The sequence below is a fragment of the Lonchura striata genome, chromosome 1 (genome assembly GCF_050655825.1).
Source record: "Lonchura striata isolate lonStrDom1 chromosome 1, ASM5065582v1, whole genome shotgun sequence".
Classification (NCBI taxonomy): Eukaryota; Metazoa; Chordata; class Aves; order Passeriformes; family Estrildidae; genus Lonchura; species Lonchura striata.
Window position 1 is genome coordinate 80,742,560 of NC_140703.1, and position 21,681 is coordinate 80,764,240.

The 21,681-nt window shown below is 36.6% G+C and overlaps 1 protein-coding gene across 9 annotated transcripts in view; it reads right to left on the reverse strand.

The window, feature by feature from the left end:
• The window catches only part of NALCN (sodium leak channel, non-selective), a 231,909-nt gene that overhangs the window by 54,129 nt on the left and 156,099 nt on the right, over nucleotides 1–21,681 (reverse strand). For 8 of the 9 annotated variants that reach the window (XR_014949395.1, XM_085556997.1, XM_085556986.1 and 5 more), the window contains 3 exons: nucleotides 5,321–5,457; nucleotides 3,266–3,407; nucleotides 1,728–1,799 (listed from right to left, as the gene is read on the reverse strand). Coding sequence is in view for 8 of the 9 variants with exons in the window: in XM_085556997.1 (XP_085413123.1) it covers nucleotides 1,728–1,799; nucleotides 3,266–3,407; nucleotides 5,321–5,457 (351 nt within the window). In the remaining variant the exon portion in view is untranslated. The remainder of the gene's footprint in view (nucleotides 1–1,727; nucleotides 1,800–3,265; nucleotides 3,408–5,320; nucleotides 5,458–21,681) is intronic. The other variant, XM_021530247.3, reaches the window with a different exon arrangement.

Genomic DNA, 21,681 nt, shown 5'->3' on the forward strand with positions numbered 1-21,681 from the left:
ACTAGATCAGCACACAGGGGGTAGGTCTGTGGCAAGATCACTGAGTTTAAGTCAATTTGCTCTGTAGGACCTCAAGTGGAAAGAAAAAATTAACATCCTGCCTTTCCAGCAGTGTTACATTCAGAGAATCCCAGAGAATCTCAGTTTTAGACACCAAGTGTTACAGATAATAATAAACAACTCAAACAAAGCACAGTGCTAAGCTGCCTATCAAGCATCTGTTTGTGGGAGAGCCCAGGTGTTGCTGTCATTCGATGTAGAAGGAAGAAGATGGTACAATCTGTATCCACACACCTACTCAGATGCCACACATAAAATGTAAAGGGTATTTGGGTATCTAAAAATGATTTTTTAGAGTAGTGTTTGGTTAGTTTATAACTTTCACAACAGTTAAAAAAAATTGGAAGGGAAAAAACCACAGAACTCACAGAATGACTAGAAAAAAGGAGTATAGCAGAGAAATCTGTTTTCCAAAGATGTTCTTTTGATTTGGATAGATGAAAATCATATCAAATGGATTGTAGCCATGGTTACAGTTATTTACACCAAAAATAATTTTCCAATTCTTTTGAGACGGTAGAATACCTTGGGAAAAAAAAAAAAAAGGAAGAATGCACTCCCCCTTTACACCTTAAAAAAACTTTTAAACAAAGTGGCTAATTATAATAATTATAATACTGAAAACACTAATTAAATTCATTCTATGAGAAAACATATATAAAATCTGCTTTATTGATTGGCACAAATAATTGGGCAGATTGATTCTAAACATAAAACCATATAGTGGCAGATTTTTAGAGAAAGAAAAAAAAAGAATATTGCTGAAGTGGAAATAAGGAAAAAGTAGGGGAATGTAAGGGCTTCCTATCAATTAAGTAGGTGTGGAACACAGAGATACTGACTTAAGTCCAGGAGTAACTGGAGGGACTAGCCACAGTTCAGCTGCCACAAGAAGGACAGAGTCAGATCTGCCAGCAGGATCTCAGCTTTTGATTCTACCTTTTAATTCCACTTTTTTCTTAACTACAATGCAAAAGCATCTGAAAAGTTTCTGAAGCCATCCCACTGTTAATAGGAGCAGTGAGAAGGCATCCTGCCAGGCAATGAGATCAGTAAATGTTTTGTCATGTTTCTTTTTTTATAAAGAATAGTAAAGTATGAATATAAGGTTAATACTTAAGCACAACCAGTCATTCTAAACTTGTTTTAAGAAGATCTGATCATACAAAAATGAGGTTGCCTTGGAAACTGTAAATATAGAAAGTTAGAATAATTACTTTCAAAAATCCTTCTTAGCGCTTTCTCCTCTTAATAGGAATGTGTAAATACCCTGTTTTAAGCTAAATTTATCAGAAGTATTACTTATCATTGTTTTTATCCTTAAGGAATTAGAATCCTAAAGTATGTGCCTAAAGCAGGTTAAATAATTCAAAACCAATTTGCAAATGCTTATTTAAATTCAAAAATTAAAGTCAGATAATGCATATTTGCTTTTGAAGGGAAGTAAAAATTTGAAAAGAATGCAGCATTCTCTTTTCATACTGCAAGATCTCATTGAATAAACTGTGCCACGTATTCATCTGTCTTCAAACACAGTAACAATTCTCTTTGGTAAACAGCAAGCAAAAGGAATTAAGATGGAATTTAATTAATTTATCTAAATTATATTCATGTAAACAGATCTACTGAGCCAATGCACAGCTCTGCATTGCATACTGTGGACTTACCTGTGTGGCTGAGACAACTTTAAGGTCTTTGTTCATCTCTTCATTACATGGTAGAAATGTACTCTGATTACCCTGGCATAGTGTTTGAGATCCATTATTAGTAATATTTGGCAGAGTTCTGCTTGCCCTTAGGCTTGTCATTTAATAACTTATCCAGTTTTCCTGCTGTGCTTGTTAAAGCAGATGATGTCCATTTAGGATTCACTCCTTTCTACAGCCTTCTGGGCCAGATATGCCATATTTTGCCACAGTCCTCCCTACCAGGTCAGGCTGTTCAGCTTTGGTTTACTGATGCCATAGAATACATCAATCACAAGAATGGGCTCTTGCACAGAACTAGGGATGGCAATTAACACTGCTTTACAAATTGCCTATTTGCATTCATTATCAGAAGAGAACTCTTTCCCCCAACTTTCCTTTTGCAATTTTGCCTCCCAGCTCTGCAACTCTGCCTGTATGAATGCTGCCCTGGGTTATGGTTGCAAACACACACTAGGAAAGCCAGTTATACTATATAACAACAATGCATAGACTCTTTTTCTTGACTGTGATTCTGTAACTTAAAATATATTTCAAAAACACAGATGTTAATATTCAAAGAGGATTCAACAGTGGACAGTACTCAAACAATACTGAAACATAATAATACTGAAAGTACTTTTCTTTTGTCTATAAAAATGTCACTAAATTATGAAATTTACAAGTGGTCAAGGTCTGATAATTCTGTAGATCCCATTAGAAATCTGGGAAACCACTTATCTTCCATGATACACATGAATATTTTTTTCCACCATTTCAGTTTCAGAAGGTATCAGAAGTCAGATACATCTGCTTATGCTGCTGCATTATCATCATCATCATGGTCATCATTCCAAGCGATGCTAGTATTTTTTCAAATCTAACCATCCATGGGAGACTAGCACCTTTTATCACAATGGGCATCAAATATATCTGTTCAGAGTCTGTTTTCTAGTGATTCCCAGGATTACAGATTGGGTAATATCTTCTAAATAATTAGAGTAATTTTAAAATTTTTACTCATCTTCAGTGATTACACAGAGATATTAATAACTTATACAATTTTTACGCTCTGCTTGTTAAAGTAGATGATGTCCATTTAGGCTCTATTCCTTCCTTCACACTTCCTCCACACTTCCTTCAGTTAAGTGTATTTTAAAGGTTCCAATAGTATCAAGACACTCAAAAATCCAATGTGATATTCAGAAACTAATTCTCCACTAGCTTCTCAGTGATTAACAGCAGAACAGTTTCAAAAAAACTGCTTCAGATGATGCACGCATTAAACAACTAATGTATCAAATATTGAATTTTGAATTCAAAGGAGATGGGAAAATTTAAACCAGAAAAGGATCTGCTATGATGTCTGTTTTAGGCTGAATGAAACATAATTGTTTAGCCTATGTTCAATCATCCTAGCTTCTATTCAGTTTTGATGTTGTTTGACAAACTGAATAATCTGATTCCTTTTCTCACAATACTCTAGGCAAGTTATATATTACCCTATACTCTTGATTTACCTTTTGATCAATATATCTATTTTCTTCAATTGCTGATCTTTTAGAGTGGTCACATGAGGAAGAAGATGCTGAAGGAAGTCTTCGCAGCAAACAGCTGGTATCTTGTTGCTGGCGATCAATAAACTGCTTCATAAAACTTTCCCTTGGGAACAAATAGAGGATATTGACACATTAAAACCCCAAGAAGAGTTAATATTTGGTTTTCCTTCTAACATGTCAAAATCCTTTAGTGCTGAGATGCATAAACTCATGAGAAAAAGTTGTACTGGGGTATAGATGCATAAATGAACAGAGTGCCAGAACAACTGACAACACCTGAATTCATTTATTAAAGAAACCCATAACTGAATTGTGAGTTGGATCCCTTGCATGTAGGTTAAAAAAAAAATTGCTTTTATTATTTATTTATTTACCAATTAAAGTGCTAAATATTTCAAGTGCCTTTTGCAGTTTTCAGCTCTTTTGAGCTCATTAAGCAGCAAGTTGTTACTTCAATGTAAATCAAATGCTGATATAATCCAAAGGAAACATACTCTCTGCATGAAATTTGTTCTTGAAGATTTCAAACAACATCTGTTCATATAACCGCTTTGAATGTCAGTATTAAGGCGCTTCAGCAATTCTGTGCCTCACATATGCCATGTTTAAAAAGCAGAAGCATTTCTGTTCACAACAAATATACATTCATCTTGCCATATTTTAGGTTCAGTAGAGTTGCCTCTTTCAGTGTGAACTATGTCAAAACTAATTTTTCTCTGGAGAGATATTGCTACATAGTACAATAGCTTCAGATTTAAAGATATGATTTGCTAGTGCTTGTTTGAAGTCTGTTTCAGTAGTTAATAGGATCAGGAGTGAGTACAGAATATGCTGGGAAAAACACAACTAGAAAGAAATACCAAAAACTACTAAGACTAGGAGAAAAACACCCTCCATATATAACAAAAGGGTACTTTGATACTAAAACATCTGTGATTATTTTCTTGAGGTCTGGAAGGCTGCTTTTCCTGACCCTTCTGACCAGCATTATTCCTTTTGTTCAGATAAGGTACTACAAACAGGTCAAAGCAATAAACTTAGCTTCCTTGTGAATTTAATCAAAAGAAATGTAACCTTGGTAAACTCAGAACAATGGCAGTGATCCTTCACATCAAACTCTCTTCTGGCATGTGCTTGTTGAGGATATTGACACGGGCATGGAGAGGATCTGTTCAGCCAGCTTGTGGCGTTTCTGCAGACTTTGCAGCCTGTATATGCTAAAGCAGCCCTTGGATTTCTGTCACACTTTTTTGACACTAAGGAAAGGTAACTGTACTCTAACTGATGATCAAAGGTTTACAGAATGGTTTGGTTTGGAAGGGACCTTAGAGTTCATCTTGTTCCACTCTGCCTGCCATGGGCAGGGATACCTTCCACTAGACCAGGTTGTTCAGAGCTTCATCCATCTTGGCCTTGAACACATCCAGGGGTGGACCACCCACACAGCTTCTCTGAGCAACCTGTCCCAGTGCCTCACTACCCTCACAGTAAAGAATGATCTAGCAGATCACTGAGCATCCGATCTTTAGTTAAGGTGAATTTCACAGGAAAGAGGTCACCACACAAATACAAATACGGGACAAGGTCATCACAGGCTAACTGGTATTAGATGGTCTGTTTAATCCTCTCTAACGATTTGCTGCCATTTCACACTGGCTTTAAAAACCTACATGAGAATCCATTAGACTGCTAGTCATCTATTGAGCCATGAAACTAAAATGCAAAGGAAAGACGAGAAACAACACACTTTTCAATTATATTGTACTTGTGTCAGTTCTGATCAATCTAGCTGCTTTCATCAATATGGTATAAGGAATGCTAGGATTGGTTTTCCCCAAATGAGAAAAATGAGGTTTATCCAAAATGCTACATCTTTTGAATGTCTATGTTAATTCTGTTTAATTTTTCATTTTCTGAACTACCTGTCTAACACAATAAAAAAAATGTTAAATATTTTGGGTGTTATGTGACCCCAGAAAACTTTACAGCATGCTAGCAAAGGAAATATTTCAATACCTTATTTTTGGAACTGTAAAATCTGAAGGAAGCTTCGAGATTTTCACCATTTGTGGCCTGTTTGGAAATTTTTCAAAGATGCGTAGACGCAAGGGAAGCTTCTCCTTTGTATCTGCATTAGCTTCACTTTGCTTTAGCTGAAAACAAAGAGATAAACAACAATAACAGAAAGGGAAATTTTGCTCTGTAATATCCCACTCATGTTTCAGAATTCAAATAACAACGGCAATTATTTAAAGGAACAGAAGATGGCAGCAAAGACCTACAGAAGGTAAATTTGATACGTGTTAGTTTCTTGTGCTAGATTACAAATGCCTAACAATACCATGCCTTTAACTGAAAGACATCAAATGGGATGATTACTAATAATTTTAATTTTAAAATAAAAAGCATATTTGTGCCCTATTCAATATGCTTATTTCTATGTTTTCTTCATAGATTCTAACACTTTGCTCAAATAAACACCCAAGACCTTTTTCTTATAAGGCACATCTTTCTGTATATGCTGACAGCTCTCTGATACGCAGAGACAACACAGCACTTTAAAAGGCAAGAAATTTTAAGAGAATCCAGATTCCAGAACACAAAATAACAGGACAATTACATTTAGATGAATATTTAAGTAATGACAAAGAACTCAAAAGAATCCACATACATCAGTGATACTCAGCGACGGCAAATCACATAACAAATAATTACCCAAAACCAGTCATTCAATGGAATATCACTCATCCAAATACAGAAAAGGCAGATACATATATCTACATGGACAAGTGATGGCTAAATAAATAAGATAAATAGATATGATATAGAGATATGATTCCTGAACACTGATTATCTTATGTTGCAATTCAGGCATGTTATTGAAACAAAATACCAAGTTAAAAAGAAGCAGTGAAATTAATTTTCACATTTATTTTAAACTGCATGTGTATTGTATACTATTTCAGCAAGCATCCAAGTGAAATTCCAATTCTTCTTCTCATCCCTGATTGTAAGCAAAGGATTAGAAGCTTAAATTTTAAAAGACATTTTCACCATCAGCATCTGCAGAGGATACTGTTGATAGACATCAGCTACAGATTTTTACCAGGGGCAATTGTCTAGGAATTCAAGTAAAGCTTTAATTCTCACTTGCCCTGCCTAGTGAAATGCATGCTCCCACAGCATGCTATAGAAGAAAAACTGCTCTGCTGCACTGTCATGCTATCAGCCACACCACCACTTCCAGCCACAGGACAGCTTAAACTGAAAATCAACTCATATTCAGTTGGATAGAAGTTGTCACGTGGGCTGAAAAATGCAGAAAACTGAACAGCTACAAACAAAGACTAATGATTAATGGTAAAGCTGATTCAGAATAAAAGGGAAATGTTCCATAAATCTGTATTGTGTCCAGTCCTGTTTCATTGCTCTATTAATGATCCTTAAAAGGAAGAAATTATGACATTAGTGCATATGATATTAAAATGTGAAGAGCTGCAAATGTCACATTGGACAACGAGAGGGACACTTTAGAAACGGGAAATAAGAGACTGAGAAAATTCTAGATAAAGAATAAGATCAGAAACTAAACAAGAACTTGGACTTCAATACAGCATCAAAAGGCCAGTTTGGGCACCAACTGCATTACCAGCCAAAGGTTATGTTCACAACCAAGCTCTGTTGGTTAGATATTACACAGGTATGAAAAATGATACAGAAGTTCCCAGCTTATCGCCGTGCTGCTTGAAGAGAACATATCTGGGTATGCATTAATTTCTAAGTGCTATTTTACTGTTTTTTCACTGACAAGACAAAATAGTGCTGAGGAGAGTCATGAACCAGGGGAGGGTTGTGTTAACCAACTGGGACAAGAGAGAAAAAAGAAGAGAAAGACTAAAGGGTCCTATTATTTACTCCCCATCTACCATAACTGATAAAGTAAGAGCAGGGGTGATGAAGTAAATTTATGTAAGAAATATTTGAAAATAAATTACTTCAAAATACAATAGTGTACACCAAATAAAGGAATGAGAAAATGATATTCAGCCTTATGGTTATATATGTGAGCATTCAGAGAGATCTCCAGAGGGAAGTGCCTTAATCATTTCAAAATCAGACTAGCCAGAACCCCTGAAATGCCAGAGTACTGCCAAAAGAGATCTTTCCCTGAAAAGGAAATTAATTGGATAATCTAACAGGGCTTTTCTGCAACACTGTACTGTTGAAAGCTTTGGGAAGGGATTATTTTTAGAGGAAAAAAAGGTTTCCAGATTCTGATACTTGTTTTTCAATAAGAAAACATTGCATAAATATGCGTATTTTCAGCACAGACAGCTATGAACTCCTGTTTTCATAAGTCAGTGTATACAGAATAGAAAGCACCGCAATGCTGTTTGAAGTCTAAGTGCAGAAACAGAGCACAGAGAGCCTGAAAGCAGAAAACTGTAGTTCAAAAGGTAACGAAGGGGATAGGAGAATGATTTAAGATAGACTTTAAAATAACCTAAAGTCAAGGTAGTTCTATAGAATATCTCCAATTACTCAAGCTGTGCTAATATTACATATTGGTGAGTGTGAGGCATTTAGCTTCCCTGAGTTCTTCTCCGTGCACTTAGGGTGTAATTGTTGCTCCACATGACACACATACTGTTTTGTATTGCTGCTTAGAACCTTTATATTTCAACTTTCTCTAACACCTGACAAACACAGATTTTTAAAGGTACAGGATTACTTGAAATGGGACTATGATGGTGCAGAATGAACAACATTCTAGCAACAGCTAGACCCAAATAACCCAATCAACTCAAATAAAATATCCGGACATTCTTCTCTATGATTTTAATATTTTATTTACTACTTCTACTATTGATAAGGAAATGCACACTGGCGTGATTTGCTCTGCACATCCTCCATCTGCAGCCCAAGAGCCTATTGGAAATGCTCAACAATATTTTGTCAGGCTGGCCTGGCTAAATTCTCCTGTGGATAGTTAAAAAATTTAACATCTGTAAAGCCATTGAAGAAATTTTTGTCTATCTCACTACTTACATGCTGCTTGAGCTCACAAGAGCAGATTTAATGGCACAAAGCATACAGTACGACTGTCCACTCTGAACACATATCAGATGCACTTTTCCAAATATCACCTAAATGGTGAGAAATGTCAGAGAGGATATTTTAATTTTGGATTCCTGTGGTTGTTTGAATAATACTTACAGGTCCCTGAACACCAAGCTCTCCCTGGTCTGTTCACATAATTGTCTTAGATCAATCAAAAAGACAGCTGTGACGAAAAGCTGAAGAGAATGTGAAGAGAATGTTTGTGTGATCCTTTTCTCACAGAAAGGCATTATGGCCATGTCTCCATTTGGTTTGGAGCAGTTTGAAATCTGAATCAACACTTTTTGTTTTCTGGTTGAGTTTATGTGCTGTGCTGGTAAGCAAACCAGATTCTTCTTGGAGGAAGCAAAACCACAGGCTCCACCTTGGTTACACAAAAATGCAGTCTGGGCTTAAGGATCCCAAGCAATGGCTGGTCCTTAGGGTGGCTTCGAATCCCATGTGTGATGGGACAGATAGTCCAGTCTGAGACTGAATCTCTTCCGAAGAAAACCCTTCTGACCTGGACACACTGTGAATGGGGTGGCAACAGACAATGCTTTATTGTCCCAATTCTCCCCAATGGCCCAGGTGTCACGTGGTATAGTCTTACTCATCCTACTTATTGCAGCTTCAGTTGTAAATTTATTTTTGACTTCAAGGCTTCCTTACAAAAATGTGATTGCCAAAGTCACCTTTGGTATAATTAAGATCTGGTCCCTTAGAAATGAAGAGAACTTTTAAGTGGTTGTCCTAAATACACACAGTAGGAGGAGTGGTGGTAAAAGTGGAAGACTGAGAAAGGCAGGGCACCAATAAAGGAGACAGCAGGTAATGACTGTGCATGAGAGAAAAGGTCATCCAAATAGAAATCACTGTAAATGTGGTCAGGGTGAAAGTACTGAGCTCTTTTAAAGTACATACTGCAACTCCTTTAATACCAGAGTTGCTGAAAAATCACTTAGAGAATTGGAATGAGACAATCATCAGGAGCTGATTAGGAGAGCTGCATTTCCATAATCCCTGTGTTTGGCAGAAGAAACATGCCACATTGCATTTCAGATATTCAGGTGAATGCAAGGCAGTGTCACACCACCCCTCCAGCTGGCATCCTCTCTTGTGGAAGTAGGATGTGAAAAGTGTCTACACATTAAGAACTCTCATGATTTTCTCAGGTGGGAGCTGATGGTCTGAAAGGTGGGAGTGCTCTCCAGGGTCTGGTAATATGAACAAGATGACTTGAACAGTTCAAAGAGCAAACTAACATGAGTATTTCTTAATATCACTGATTTGCATTTAGGGACAGAAACAATCTCAAAAGTATTGATCTTTCCAAAACAAACAAAAAGCTCAAATTTAATACAGTCAGTGAGCTTCTAAGATATCAACACTTTGGTAAGAACATACTAAAGGGGATACAGAATTAACCATATGTAAAGGGTAAGATAACTTTTTGTTTTGTTCTCTTTTCATTTAGTTTTCATCATGGAAGAGGAGCAAGTAACGAGCAAAACTGAAAGAGTGAAAGATGCAGTTTTCATATGGTGTATGAGGCAAGTGTATGTGAAATTCACTTAAACGCTCTGTAAGTATTTCAATGAAATCAAATTATTAAAAAAAATACAGCAATGCTCTAATGCTTTCATTTTAGTTGACAGTCTGAAATGAATAATTCCAAATTAAAAGGTTTGCCACTGATGTCCACACAACCTACTTAAAAACTGGCCAGCTGCCCAGAATATTTTCATGGTGACTGAAAAGTTCAAACCTTTAGCCAAAGTTCAGGAGGTTTCACTAGCAGGAGATTTAAAATTAATATTGTTTGGTACATTACAAGGCACTGCTAAATATCAACATTTTTCACTGCAAATCTACTTTAGGGGCTGTATTTGAAGAATAAAATGAATACATCCAGAATAAAACTAATACATCCAGAATACAATACCTACATTGCATGCTTAGCAGGATATCATGTGTTCCAAGACCAGAGACTTTGAGCACAGAGTGCACATTGGTGAAAGATATTACAAACTGATACCAGCATTCAACCAACAGCTTTGCAGAATTATTTATTCATTTATACAAGTTCTCAGATTTACCATCACCTTTGGCTTGTCAAAAGGAGCTTTGAATGAAACCCAAGTTATTAGCATTAAATTACATTAATTAAAAAACTAAAAATCAGAAAAGCAGATTAAACGAGATTCTTTTCTCCTTTCTGTTATTCTGAAATCCTGTGAATCTGGCAGACTTTTGGACATGAATGAGCTATATTAAAAGAAGATATGCATATGGGTAAGCTGTCACATTGCACTCTCAGATTTGGCATCACATTGTAACAACATTTTTGTACTTGCATTTGATTTAAAATTCAACACAAATCATATGTTCAGTTAACGTTATTAGCACCTGCAATTTCTTCATTTACAATGAAGAAAAATGTTGATTTTGTTTTAGCGACCTGCATTATGAAATAAAAGCAAGGTAAAATCAACTTGGAAGTTAATGAAAAAAATTGGATAAATAGAATTTGGGTAAAACTAACATGCACAGTGTCAAAAAGAAGTATTTCTGAAGTGTAGATCTTATTAGTATGTCTACAGTGCTATACAAAAGAATGACAAAAGCCTAACCCTTTGCCTAAAGTCATATGGTGATTTCAAGCCATAATATTTGCCTCTTGGTTCTTCTAGGCCCTGTGTGGTGACCCTGGAGATAATTACACCAGTTATTTTTCTCCAGCTTTTTCAATTCTTCAAGGCATCTGAAACTGTAGTTACATGTAGTTACATGTCACATGTAGTCACATGCAGTTACATGTGAGCTTTTTTGTGGAATTCTGCACAGAACCTCTGTAGGATGACATTGCCTCACTGAGAGGCAGTTTGGCGGCAGGTGGGAGAGCACTACAGATTTGTGTGTCTCAGAATCCAACCTGGTGGAGCCTTGTCTCTTCTTTCTTTGAAAGCAGTCTCTCAATTAAAATACTACTTGAACTATATCAAAGCATTATCTGGAATAAAGTACCAGGAGCTACAGGAGAGAGCCAGCACTGAGGGAAGAGTTTTGCAGTGTGCACAGACAAGGTACGTTTAAGCTTGCTCTCTTGTCCTCTTTTACTGCTTAGATATATCCAGTAGTGAATTTCCCCCTTTGGGTTCACCAAAACAAAGGGGATGTTGCAAGCAGTAAAAAATTCTCCCATGTAGGTATGGTTAAACAAAACCCAAACTGATTTTAACTGTGTTCAGCATTGCCATCAGGAATTTTCAGTGAAATATACCAGAAGCTATGATCACAGTGGTGCTGGCATTCAGAGTAGAGACTGCACTGTTGATAAAATAAGAGTAAAATAAACTGAAAAAGTTCCTGACAGATGGAGGAACCAGACTACATGCATTTCCCATAGGCACAAGATCTGTTTCCTTAATAAACAAATTCTCTCTGCAACAAGGTTTATATGCTATGTGTAGTATGGTTTGGTACTGTAACTGCTATACCCTAGCAAATAATTTAGATAACTTTTCTAAGTTTTGCATTAGGTCTTCCAAATTTAACAGATATTGAGTAAGATTTCACAAATGTGTGATTTTTAATAACTTCCTTCCAATAACTGTAGCTCCTATCAGTTCTTCAGGAAAAAATGCTGCTGACAAGATATGATTCAAATTCAAATAGTGGAAAATTTATCTAGCAAAATTCGGGAAGATATAGTCTGTTTATCTAAAAGAAGACAGGAATCCTAATTTTCATAGTTTCTCTGTGATCAGCTGAGGTAAAGAGGATAAATTTTTCAGAGCTATTACTTCATATCAACTACAGACTACCAAAAATTGTTACATGGTTTACACTTTAGCCTTATTTCCAAATATTTTTGCCTCTGCAGGGGCAAGTATTATACAGTTAAAGGAAAATGGGCAATCCAAGATTCTGTCCAGTCAGAGTTTGTAATCAGGACCCAGGAATAGGCTTACCAGACCAGATTCAACTGGTCAACCAGATTCAACAGGTCAATTTGGCAACCAGATTCTGCCTTTAGACCAAAGTAGCCATCTAAATTCATTTAGTTATGTCTTTTTATAGGCAAAAGTGAAGAAGAGACACTTGTAGAGGTCAGTTCAGATCTTGGGTTGGCTATTTATTTCACATGTTTACTTTGTTTCCATTGACTAAATAGGGAACTTGAATCCAGTATGTTTAAATCAGCTGCCTGAATTCCAGTGTTAGGCAGGATGAATCCAGGCCACAGCATCTATGATGGCATTCATCTCAGCTAATGACAGTCCTCTAGATGGGAAGCAAATGGTACAATCTTCTAGGCACTTCTATGCAGCTGGAAGAGGAGTCTCCAGATATTGGCTCATCCTATACTAACACATACGTGAGAGAAGCCAGATGGACTGTCACCTCAGGGTCACTGCTTCACTGGATACAGGGGCAGGGTACACCTGTGCCAATAGCGTGGGGTATGGGCCTAAGAACTGGAGTGAGATCCCCCACTGTGCTATACTGTTAGCAAGAATGCCTGCACGCTTTTTGCCTTGGCCAGTAGCACTCTCCCTGATCATGTCTGAGTTTGGCACTTATTCCAGCTGGGAATGTTCCCTGTAGGCAGTATGGGCACTTTCATTTAAATGGTAGCTGGTTTTGGGAGAGGAAAATAACTTTGCTGTATGCACAAGCCAGGCTGTGCCAGCTGGCCAGCTATAAGGACAGAGAGCATGTCCTGGACAGCTTTCTCTCTTGATGCAGATTAGCTAAATTACTATCTTTGAGAAGATGCTCTAGTGTAAGGAAGATGAAATAGTTTATAGATTCATAGAATCATTTAGATTGAAAAAGCCCTCAAAGAGCACAGAGTCAAACCATTGACCTAATGCTGTCAACTTTTATCTTATCTTAGATAAGATAAACCACGCCTATATTTTAAAACAGTTTAGGGGTAGGTACAAATTTTGACAAATAGTTTAAAATAGACAATGAAAATGAAACATAAATTTAATGCTAACATGCCTAACTCTTATTTTAATAGCTATTTCACATATAATGCCATAATGAACATGAAAAATAAAATTTTCATATTCACTATTTTTCTCTTGGCATAAGTAGCAGACACATTTTTGTTTCTATCCAAAGGTTAGTGAGTTACCAAAAAATATCCATTATAATAGAAAATGCATTACATGCTCCATTTCACCAGGGGAAACTTGGAACTTCATGTAAACTAGGTATCATTATTTGTTATGAACAATATATGTGATGAAGAACAAGCAACTAAAATATTATCAAGTGAACAAAAGCACAAGATGTATGACTTCTGCTCTGTACAAATGTAAACATTCAATATTGACTAGTTAAAATGTGTTCATCTTCAAAATTCAGGGTAAAATACATTACAGTCTGAAAGGGTGCTTCTGCATGGGAAGCAAACAAATTACTATTACAAGACAACCCAGAGACTCTTGACATTTGCTTTCCTATTCTAGTGTCTACAGAAAGGAAGATCCTAGAGGTAGCTTTGCAAATGGTCCTTACATAAATGTAGCTGAGACACACATCTTCATCTGCCCTGCCAGGTTCACTGGAAGACAGAGCCAATCTGGGAAATGGTAATTTTGGGGGCAGACTTTCAAAGGTTCTCACCACAGCCATCTCCCATTTACGTATAAAAGAGCTGAAGACACTCAGTGAACCAGGTCATGATTGACTGAGGAAGTCATCAACTTGACTTTCTATCAGGATACAGACAGTGAGAGGTATTTAAAATGCTGAAGAGCAGAGAGGTCATAGGGCTAAATGATTCAATCTGCAGAGAATGTGTATGTCCCTGCCCACAGTTTAACATGGAAGATAACTTTTATCTAGGTCTTCTTTGTACCTAAGTATAGAAAGCCTGAAACTTTTCCCATACATGCAAAACTTTTATTCCATGTGATTTGTATAGGCTGCTCTATGCATTGTATGGGGTATTACATGAGCTAGACCATCATTAAACTGGAAGGGACAGAAGGCATATCCAACTTGACTCACTACTTAATTTCATCTGCATGGTAGGAAACACACACTGTGGTTTTGGCTGGGGTAAAGGTAATTTCCTTCATAGTGGCTGACATGGGGCTGTGTTTTGCATCCTCACTGCAAGCAGTGCTGACAACATAGGGATGTTTTCCTTATCACTGTGCAGCACTTCAAAAGAATCAAGGTCTCTTCTGCCTCTCACCCCACTCCACCAGTGAGGAGGCTGGGATGCACAAGAGGTTGGGAGCTGACCCCAGCTGACCAAAGGGATATTTCAAACCATATGGCATCATGCTCAGTATATAAATCTGGGGAAAGAAGAAGAATGGGGGGTTGTTTGGAATGATGGTGTCTTTTTTCCCATGTCACCATTACATGTGATGGAAGATTGCTTTCCTAGGGATGACTGTGCACCTTCCTGCCCATGGGAAATAGTGAATGAATCCTTATTTTGCTTTGCTTGAAAGTTTTTCTTTACCTATTAAACCATCTGTGTCTCATGAATTTTCTCTCTTTTATTCTTCTGATTCTTAAAGTGAAGTAGCAACTGTGTGGCTGGGGTTAAACCTCACCATGTACCTTTGGTATGTGAACATGATTCCGATTTTCAAATTCAACCTACGTGACCCATATGAATTGTGCTGCTTGAGGTGGAAAAAGTTTTGTGTAGATGCTCAAAAATATTTATCACAGACTGTGATTTAGGTGCTTGTGCAGCAGATGACATTTTGTTGGCTGTGGCAATGCAAACCTATGTTTCCTTCTTTTAAGGTGTGCTATAGTGTGTTTGGACACCCTTGTAAATGGATAGCTGGCACAGGCCAATATTACCATATCTTCTTACACACAAATGATCTCTACAAAGACCAAAAAGATAACATACTGTAGTTAGGACAAGAATGTTTCATTTGAAACATAGAACACAATTCAGACGAGACACCAGATAAATATTCCTAAAAACTCACTTACATGAGTTCCAAATGTGATAATGAGTTCATTATTCTTGCTCTTATTCACAAGAGTAAGCAAACATCAACCACAGTGCACAGTACATTTTTAAGACTTTTTTTCCAAGTGCTTTTATTATAAATACCATTATGATGTGCATTTGTTTCCTTAAATGTATTCAGCTAAATATGCATGTAGCTGTACACTTGATCTGATCTCCATGTAATTTGATTTGTTTGGGATTGCCACATTGGAGAGGGTCTGTGGAGGGCCTGAAGAAATTTCTTCTGTAATGTAGTTCTAGAGAATATAAAGGAACACTCTTCACAAAGAGGCCTAGTCACAAGACAGGAAGCAAAGAATAAGTCATTTGCTGACAAGCCAAGGAAATTTTATCACTGGAGATGTCCAGGAGCTTACCTGATAGGACTCAGTGTAACCTCATCTAATGTCCTGTTCTCAAAACAGGTTGGACTAGGCGCTCTTCAGAAATCCCTTCCAGCATAGACTTTTATGTGATTCTATGATTTGCTGATAGCTATGAACTGCGGGACAACAGATAATTATGTTCTTCAGCTTTACTGTTGTGCATAGGTATACATCATCTCTTAATAACTTGTACTTTTTTCCAAATCATTACTGGGTTCTAATAGATTCTCTGAGAAGATAATGAATACAACTTAGATTTGAGTATTTGCCATCCACATAGTGGAGTAATTTTTACAATCAAATATCCTTATTTAGAAAATGCAACTGAAGTTGAGAAAAAATTCACAGAAGTAGCTGAGGCCAAGATCCAGGACATTTCCTTAAACAGGAGAGGCTTTTGTCTTAGCACAAATTAGCTGCCCCTTGCCTTTTTGTGGATGGCTGGTTTGCTCATTTAGAACTAGAGGCAGAACATTTAACTTGACAGAAGTGGCCTGAGTTTTACATACATTACAGTTACACAGTATTTTTCCAGTACAGAAATTCAGATAGAAGATTTATTTTACTAAAGGACATACAGAGACAAACCTATACAAGTGGTAATTGGGAGGTCACAAAGGCTGATTGATCCTAACTACTTCAGAAACCTTGACTGGGCTAGATGAAAACAGAAATAATTTGATATTACTGGCTGCCCTTTCTCCCACACAATTTTGCTGATGAAATTTTAGTCAGGGTCCTGAGTGCTGTTATTCCTGTTCACAAGAGATGGAGGCTCTTTTCTTTGTATTCTTGTGGTTATGGGCTGTTTCTTTAAAGAGAAAAATATGTGTAAGAATTCTCCCTTCATTTCGAAATAGTGCTCCCACTCACTGGATATTATGCAGGAAAACCCTGCAGGCTTCCTCATCTTCTGTCACATTTTTAAAAGAGTAGCTGGTCCATTCTTGAGGAACTATAGAAGGAGAAGTCCTCTGAATTCTAAGTGGAAAAGAAGTGCCTGTCTTAGACTCTGGTTCCAAAAAATGCAGGAAAAAGATAATTAATCAGTCCTTCTAAGCTGCTAGCTCTTTTTAACAAAGCAGGAATTAAATCTCATACAGAGGCCAGGTCGCTACTTTTTTTTCAAGAATGCAGAAGTTAATTACAATGTGTACACAAGTGCATAGATTCACAGGCTCCAATGGGCCTAAAACACAGTTCAGAAAAGGCAATGCAGACCTCTGTGGCACAGAAGGGCACAAAGGCAAACTCAGCATGGATTTTCATGAATCCAACTGCTATAAAATAACTAGCAATTCTACATAAACTTGTCATTCCAAACTGCTGCAGGACTGTACCTTAATTCAGAGGATGGAGCATCTAGAATTACCTACGTGTCCTGACAATCACTTGCATTTTCCTTTGCTATCAACTGATTAAAACAAAAAAATTAAATTAATTCCTGGTGATATAAAAGCTAGGTAAGCATTTTATTCCCTGGTGATATACATGAACTAGCAGAAGCTTACATTTACATTTTTGTTACTGCTATTCCCACATTCACAGCAAACACAACTCCCATCCCTCCTCCTTGAAAAAATGTGTGCTTTGAACATGATCCTTGGCAAGAATATTCAAAGGTCTCTATTTTATACCATTTTATACCATAAAAAATTTCTCCAGGATAATTTTTTGAGTTTTTTTTGGCAGATTGCATATACCAGGAATGAGCAACTTCTGAATTAATACTTAGGTGTTTTTTCACCATTATAAATAAAACATATCACCCAGGATTTGTGATCCATTGATGATGTTTTTTAAAAAGGTGACAGATGAGGTAAGAGGTAGAAAAAAATGCAAACAACACTGGTGTCTTGAAGTTACAGCCATCAAAGGACTTTGAAAACTTTCTTAGTTATTAAAAAAGAAACAGTCTAGCATGAGTAGATTTCCAGATGACCTTATTTTCCAGTCTCGAAAGGCTGACTTATCTTCTAGAAACTGACACAGTCTCTGTAAAGCTTACTACTTTTGAAATAAAGCCTATTTAAATGTTTTTCACATGTCCCAGGAATAGGGGACCAACTTGAATTTTGTGAAAATTGTATCTTCCTTCTATGATGAAAAGAAGAATTTTATGCATTTTATGTAGTACATAAAATTCAATGTGGAACCATTATTGTACTTTTCATTGGTTAATGAAATTTGCTTGACACTTATCTTCCCTGTAACTTGTTATAAATCCATTCACATGGAATCAGATATATTAAAAAGCTAATTTTTCATTTTTATCCTATTTCATAGTTATTTCCCATTTAGAATTACCTCGAGCACTGTTCTCAGAATAAAAATACTCTGGAGGCAAGTAACTCTAACTAGGTTTAAAAAAAGCTCCTTGATTTTCACACACAAATTCACATATATAAAATTCTATGCCAAATGTGTTTAAATTAGATATACCAATTATAACACCTTGTTCACACAATATGTTCATGAAAAATCGCTATGCTGAAACTCCCACTTTAATGCTGAAGCCTCAGCACACAAAATTTGGAAGTGATGCAACTGCTGAAATTGTCAGTGGCATCTTCCTGGATTTTTTGAATGCCTGGAGGTGCTGGGTGAAAGGCACAGGGCTCTGGCAATGTATTCTGACTAAATGTGTTCATCATCCCAAATCTCTTTTCCAGCTCCTCCTCTACTGACAGACAAAATGTCAGTTCTGAGATATCACTCATCATAGCTTTTGAAGCCATGTACCTGAAAAGCCAATTACCACTGTTTGACCTGTCATTGTGGTATCAATTAAAAGCAGTAGTGAACTATGTGCTCTGCTTCTACTTAATAAGAATCAGGGGAGAAGGGAGCAGAGGAGAAGAAAAGCTCCTTCACACTGAAAAGTAAAATTGGGTCATAAAGTGTAAGTACAGTTTTGCTCCTCATTGAATAAAGGAGTTAATAGGTCTGTCAAAATGACATAATTACCAGGATAGTGAAACTCATTGGTATTAACAGAAGCAACATCAGAACTGTCTTCTGAATTAATAAGGACTGTATCTGGATGGCCTGGACTGCTCCTATAAACACCTTGCTTTCAGATACTAAACTGCCTCACCAGAAAAGAGATATGAGGAGAGCAAATAAAGACAAAGGGAAAGCAAAAAAGCAAAAAATTAAGTCCATGAAAAACAGGACCAGTAAAGCATCAGCAAGCTAGCTGCATGCAGAGAGACAGGACTTCCTAGTAATTTTGCTATTATGGACTACGTATTTTGAATTCTTGTCAAAAATAAAACAATAAAACCTTCAAGAAAAGATATTACAGAAATTTTAGACTAGTAATTTCACATGCTGACTTATTTACTTTGAATAAACAACAATAAGAGGGGGTTTGTAAGAAAAATGAAACATGAATTTTTCTAAGATGTGTTACTTTAACAGCCAAATTTTCTTGAAAAAGGAGACCACTGAAAATAGTCACCTAGTGAAAAGAAACTTTGGTCTGATTCTCAAGTTAAATGTACAGGTGCAGAAAGAGAGAAAGCACAGAAAGTAATAACAGGCACTGTAGAAGACAGAGCACTGAAGAAGCATTTGACTGTAATGACTGAACATCACAGGCTAGAGGGCATCAAGTGAAAAATTCAAGTGGAAGGCTCATTAGTTGAAAGAGAAATATCTTTTCACAAGGTGCATTTTGAAATTTATCTTTGCTACTGAAGGCAATAAATGTTAGAATATATACAGATTTGAAAATAGATATAACAGGCAAGAAAAAAATCCATCAAGAACTACTAAACAAAGATACACCACATTGGACACTGGAAAGTGACTATCACTCAAGTATGAAATACCACCAGAGAAAAGAAATACCACTTTGTGATTTCAGTTTTCTTGTGTTAGTTCCTAAACATATTTTTCTGGCCACTGTCAGGAACTAGACATTGATCCAGGAAGACCTTTGCCTTTGTCCAGCAAACCTGTTGGTTTATTCCAAGACAAGAGATTCTTCCTCAGTAAGCTTCATAATAAATTTTTGTCTTGGTATTTTGCACTGGGTTTTTTTAACCAGAAAGGTATATGGTGAAATTCTACCAATCACTGGTCACAAGGAACTGCCAAACAATTGTGAATGCATTGGCTCTACTTTCAGGTGACACTTATAATGATAGAGCACAGTGCCAATAATGCTAAGGTTGCAGGTCAATCCTAGTATGGGCTATTCTCTGTTGGACTTGATGATCCTTGTGAATCCCTTCCAGCTCAGAAGAGCCTGTGATTTAGTGATATAACTGGAGCTATTAGAGAGGCATGAAGCTATGGGTTACTAGGATGTGAGGCTTTCCTCTGATGTCAGTGACCATCATGTTGAATACCAAGCAACACCATACTTAAGGAGAAGTTATTCTAGGGTAGAGGTCTGAAAGGATTTTCATTCAAACAATGTAAATACAATTGTCTGAATGTAAACATTCAAGGTATTAATTGTTTGAATGTTTACAAACAATTAATAAAAAACAATGCCAATACAAACAAGATATATAGTTACTCCGTATCATTACTGAAAATGGATAAAATAATTTTGTGGAATTAAGACACGCTCAATGGGGGGAAAAAGTGCTAAACAGAAGGAAGCTGATTAGAGGCACTACTGAACATGTTGAGGACTTAAGGATTTTGTTTTAATGAAGAATACAAGGCATACACATACATTTTCAAGATCTGAGAATATATTCAGCACTTTCATAAAATTGGAATAATATTAAAGGGGATTTCTTGTTGTTCTGCAAACCGTAAAAATTGATCACTTTGAAAAACTCTGCATATTTGACAAGTTTGTTATGTGTGGGTGCATGTGTGCACACCTGCATTGACGTATGCATGTGTACCAAAAGTATTTGCAGAACCTGAAATGCAGAAAAACTTTAATGATTCTGAAATGGTTTGCACATATGTGTATGTCTGTGTAGTTCCAAAATCACAGGCTGCTTGTATTAGAGAGTAAAAATATATACCATGTTTTTAGGGTAAATAGACCCAAAATAAACATTTAGGGTATGATAATCAGATGCATAGAATAGAAAAACAAGCATCTGCAAGTACACTCAAGAGGTTTAAAATTTCTTATACTCTTTTCAAAGAAAATGGAAACAACTGCAGAAGGAAGAGCTTGTCCTGACATTTTGATCAGAGCCTTTTTGCCCTGAACATAATTGCTTATACTACTGCCTAGAGGGTACCTCATCCTCCCTGAATTCATGTTATTTTTAGTGCAGAATGGAATGTAGCACACTGCAAGCTTTTTAACTACCCCAAGACATGGTCTGTGTAACCAAAATACATATGATTCAGAGTTTTTTTTGTATGTTTTAGAAGATAAATATTAAGACTCTTTACATTTTTACTCAGGCAAGAGTCTTGGACAAGATGATCTTCCAACCAAAATGATTCTCTAGTCTCACTGTGAATGATCTTACAACTTTCTCCTGCCTCTGCTCATGCTTAATCAAAATTGTCACATTATTGTGAGCTTAGGGAGAGCCACGGAAATTTCCACACATAAAAATATGCATTCTCAGCCATACCTTAAAGACAAACAAGTATCTGTTGAAATTCTTGCCATCTCTTACAAATTGCAACTTTCAAAAAGTTTCCACAAGCATTTTTTTCCCACTTTTCTTCACTAATACTTAAATATATTACAGGTTTTCAAGTTAGCTTTTCAGGGCAAACACATTAGAAACAAAAAGAAAATAAGATTGGTGGCAAATATAAATGTAAATCACATTGTGGCTCACATGGAGAAAATCTGCTACAACTCCTGAACTCCTGTAGGAGTTCAGGAGTACAACTCCTGAACTCATCTGCAGTTTCAGCAAATGAGCTCTAAAATTTGATCT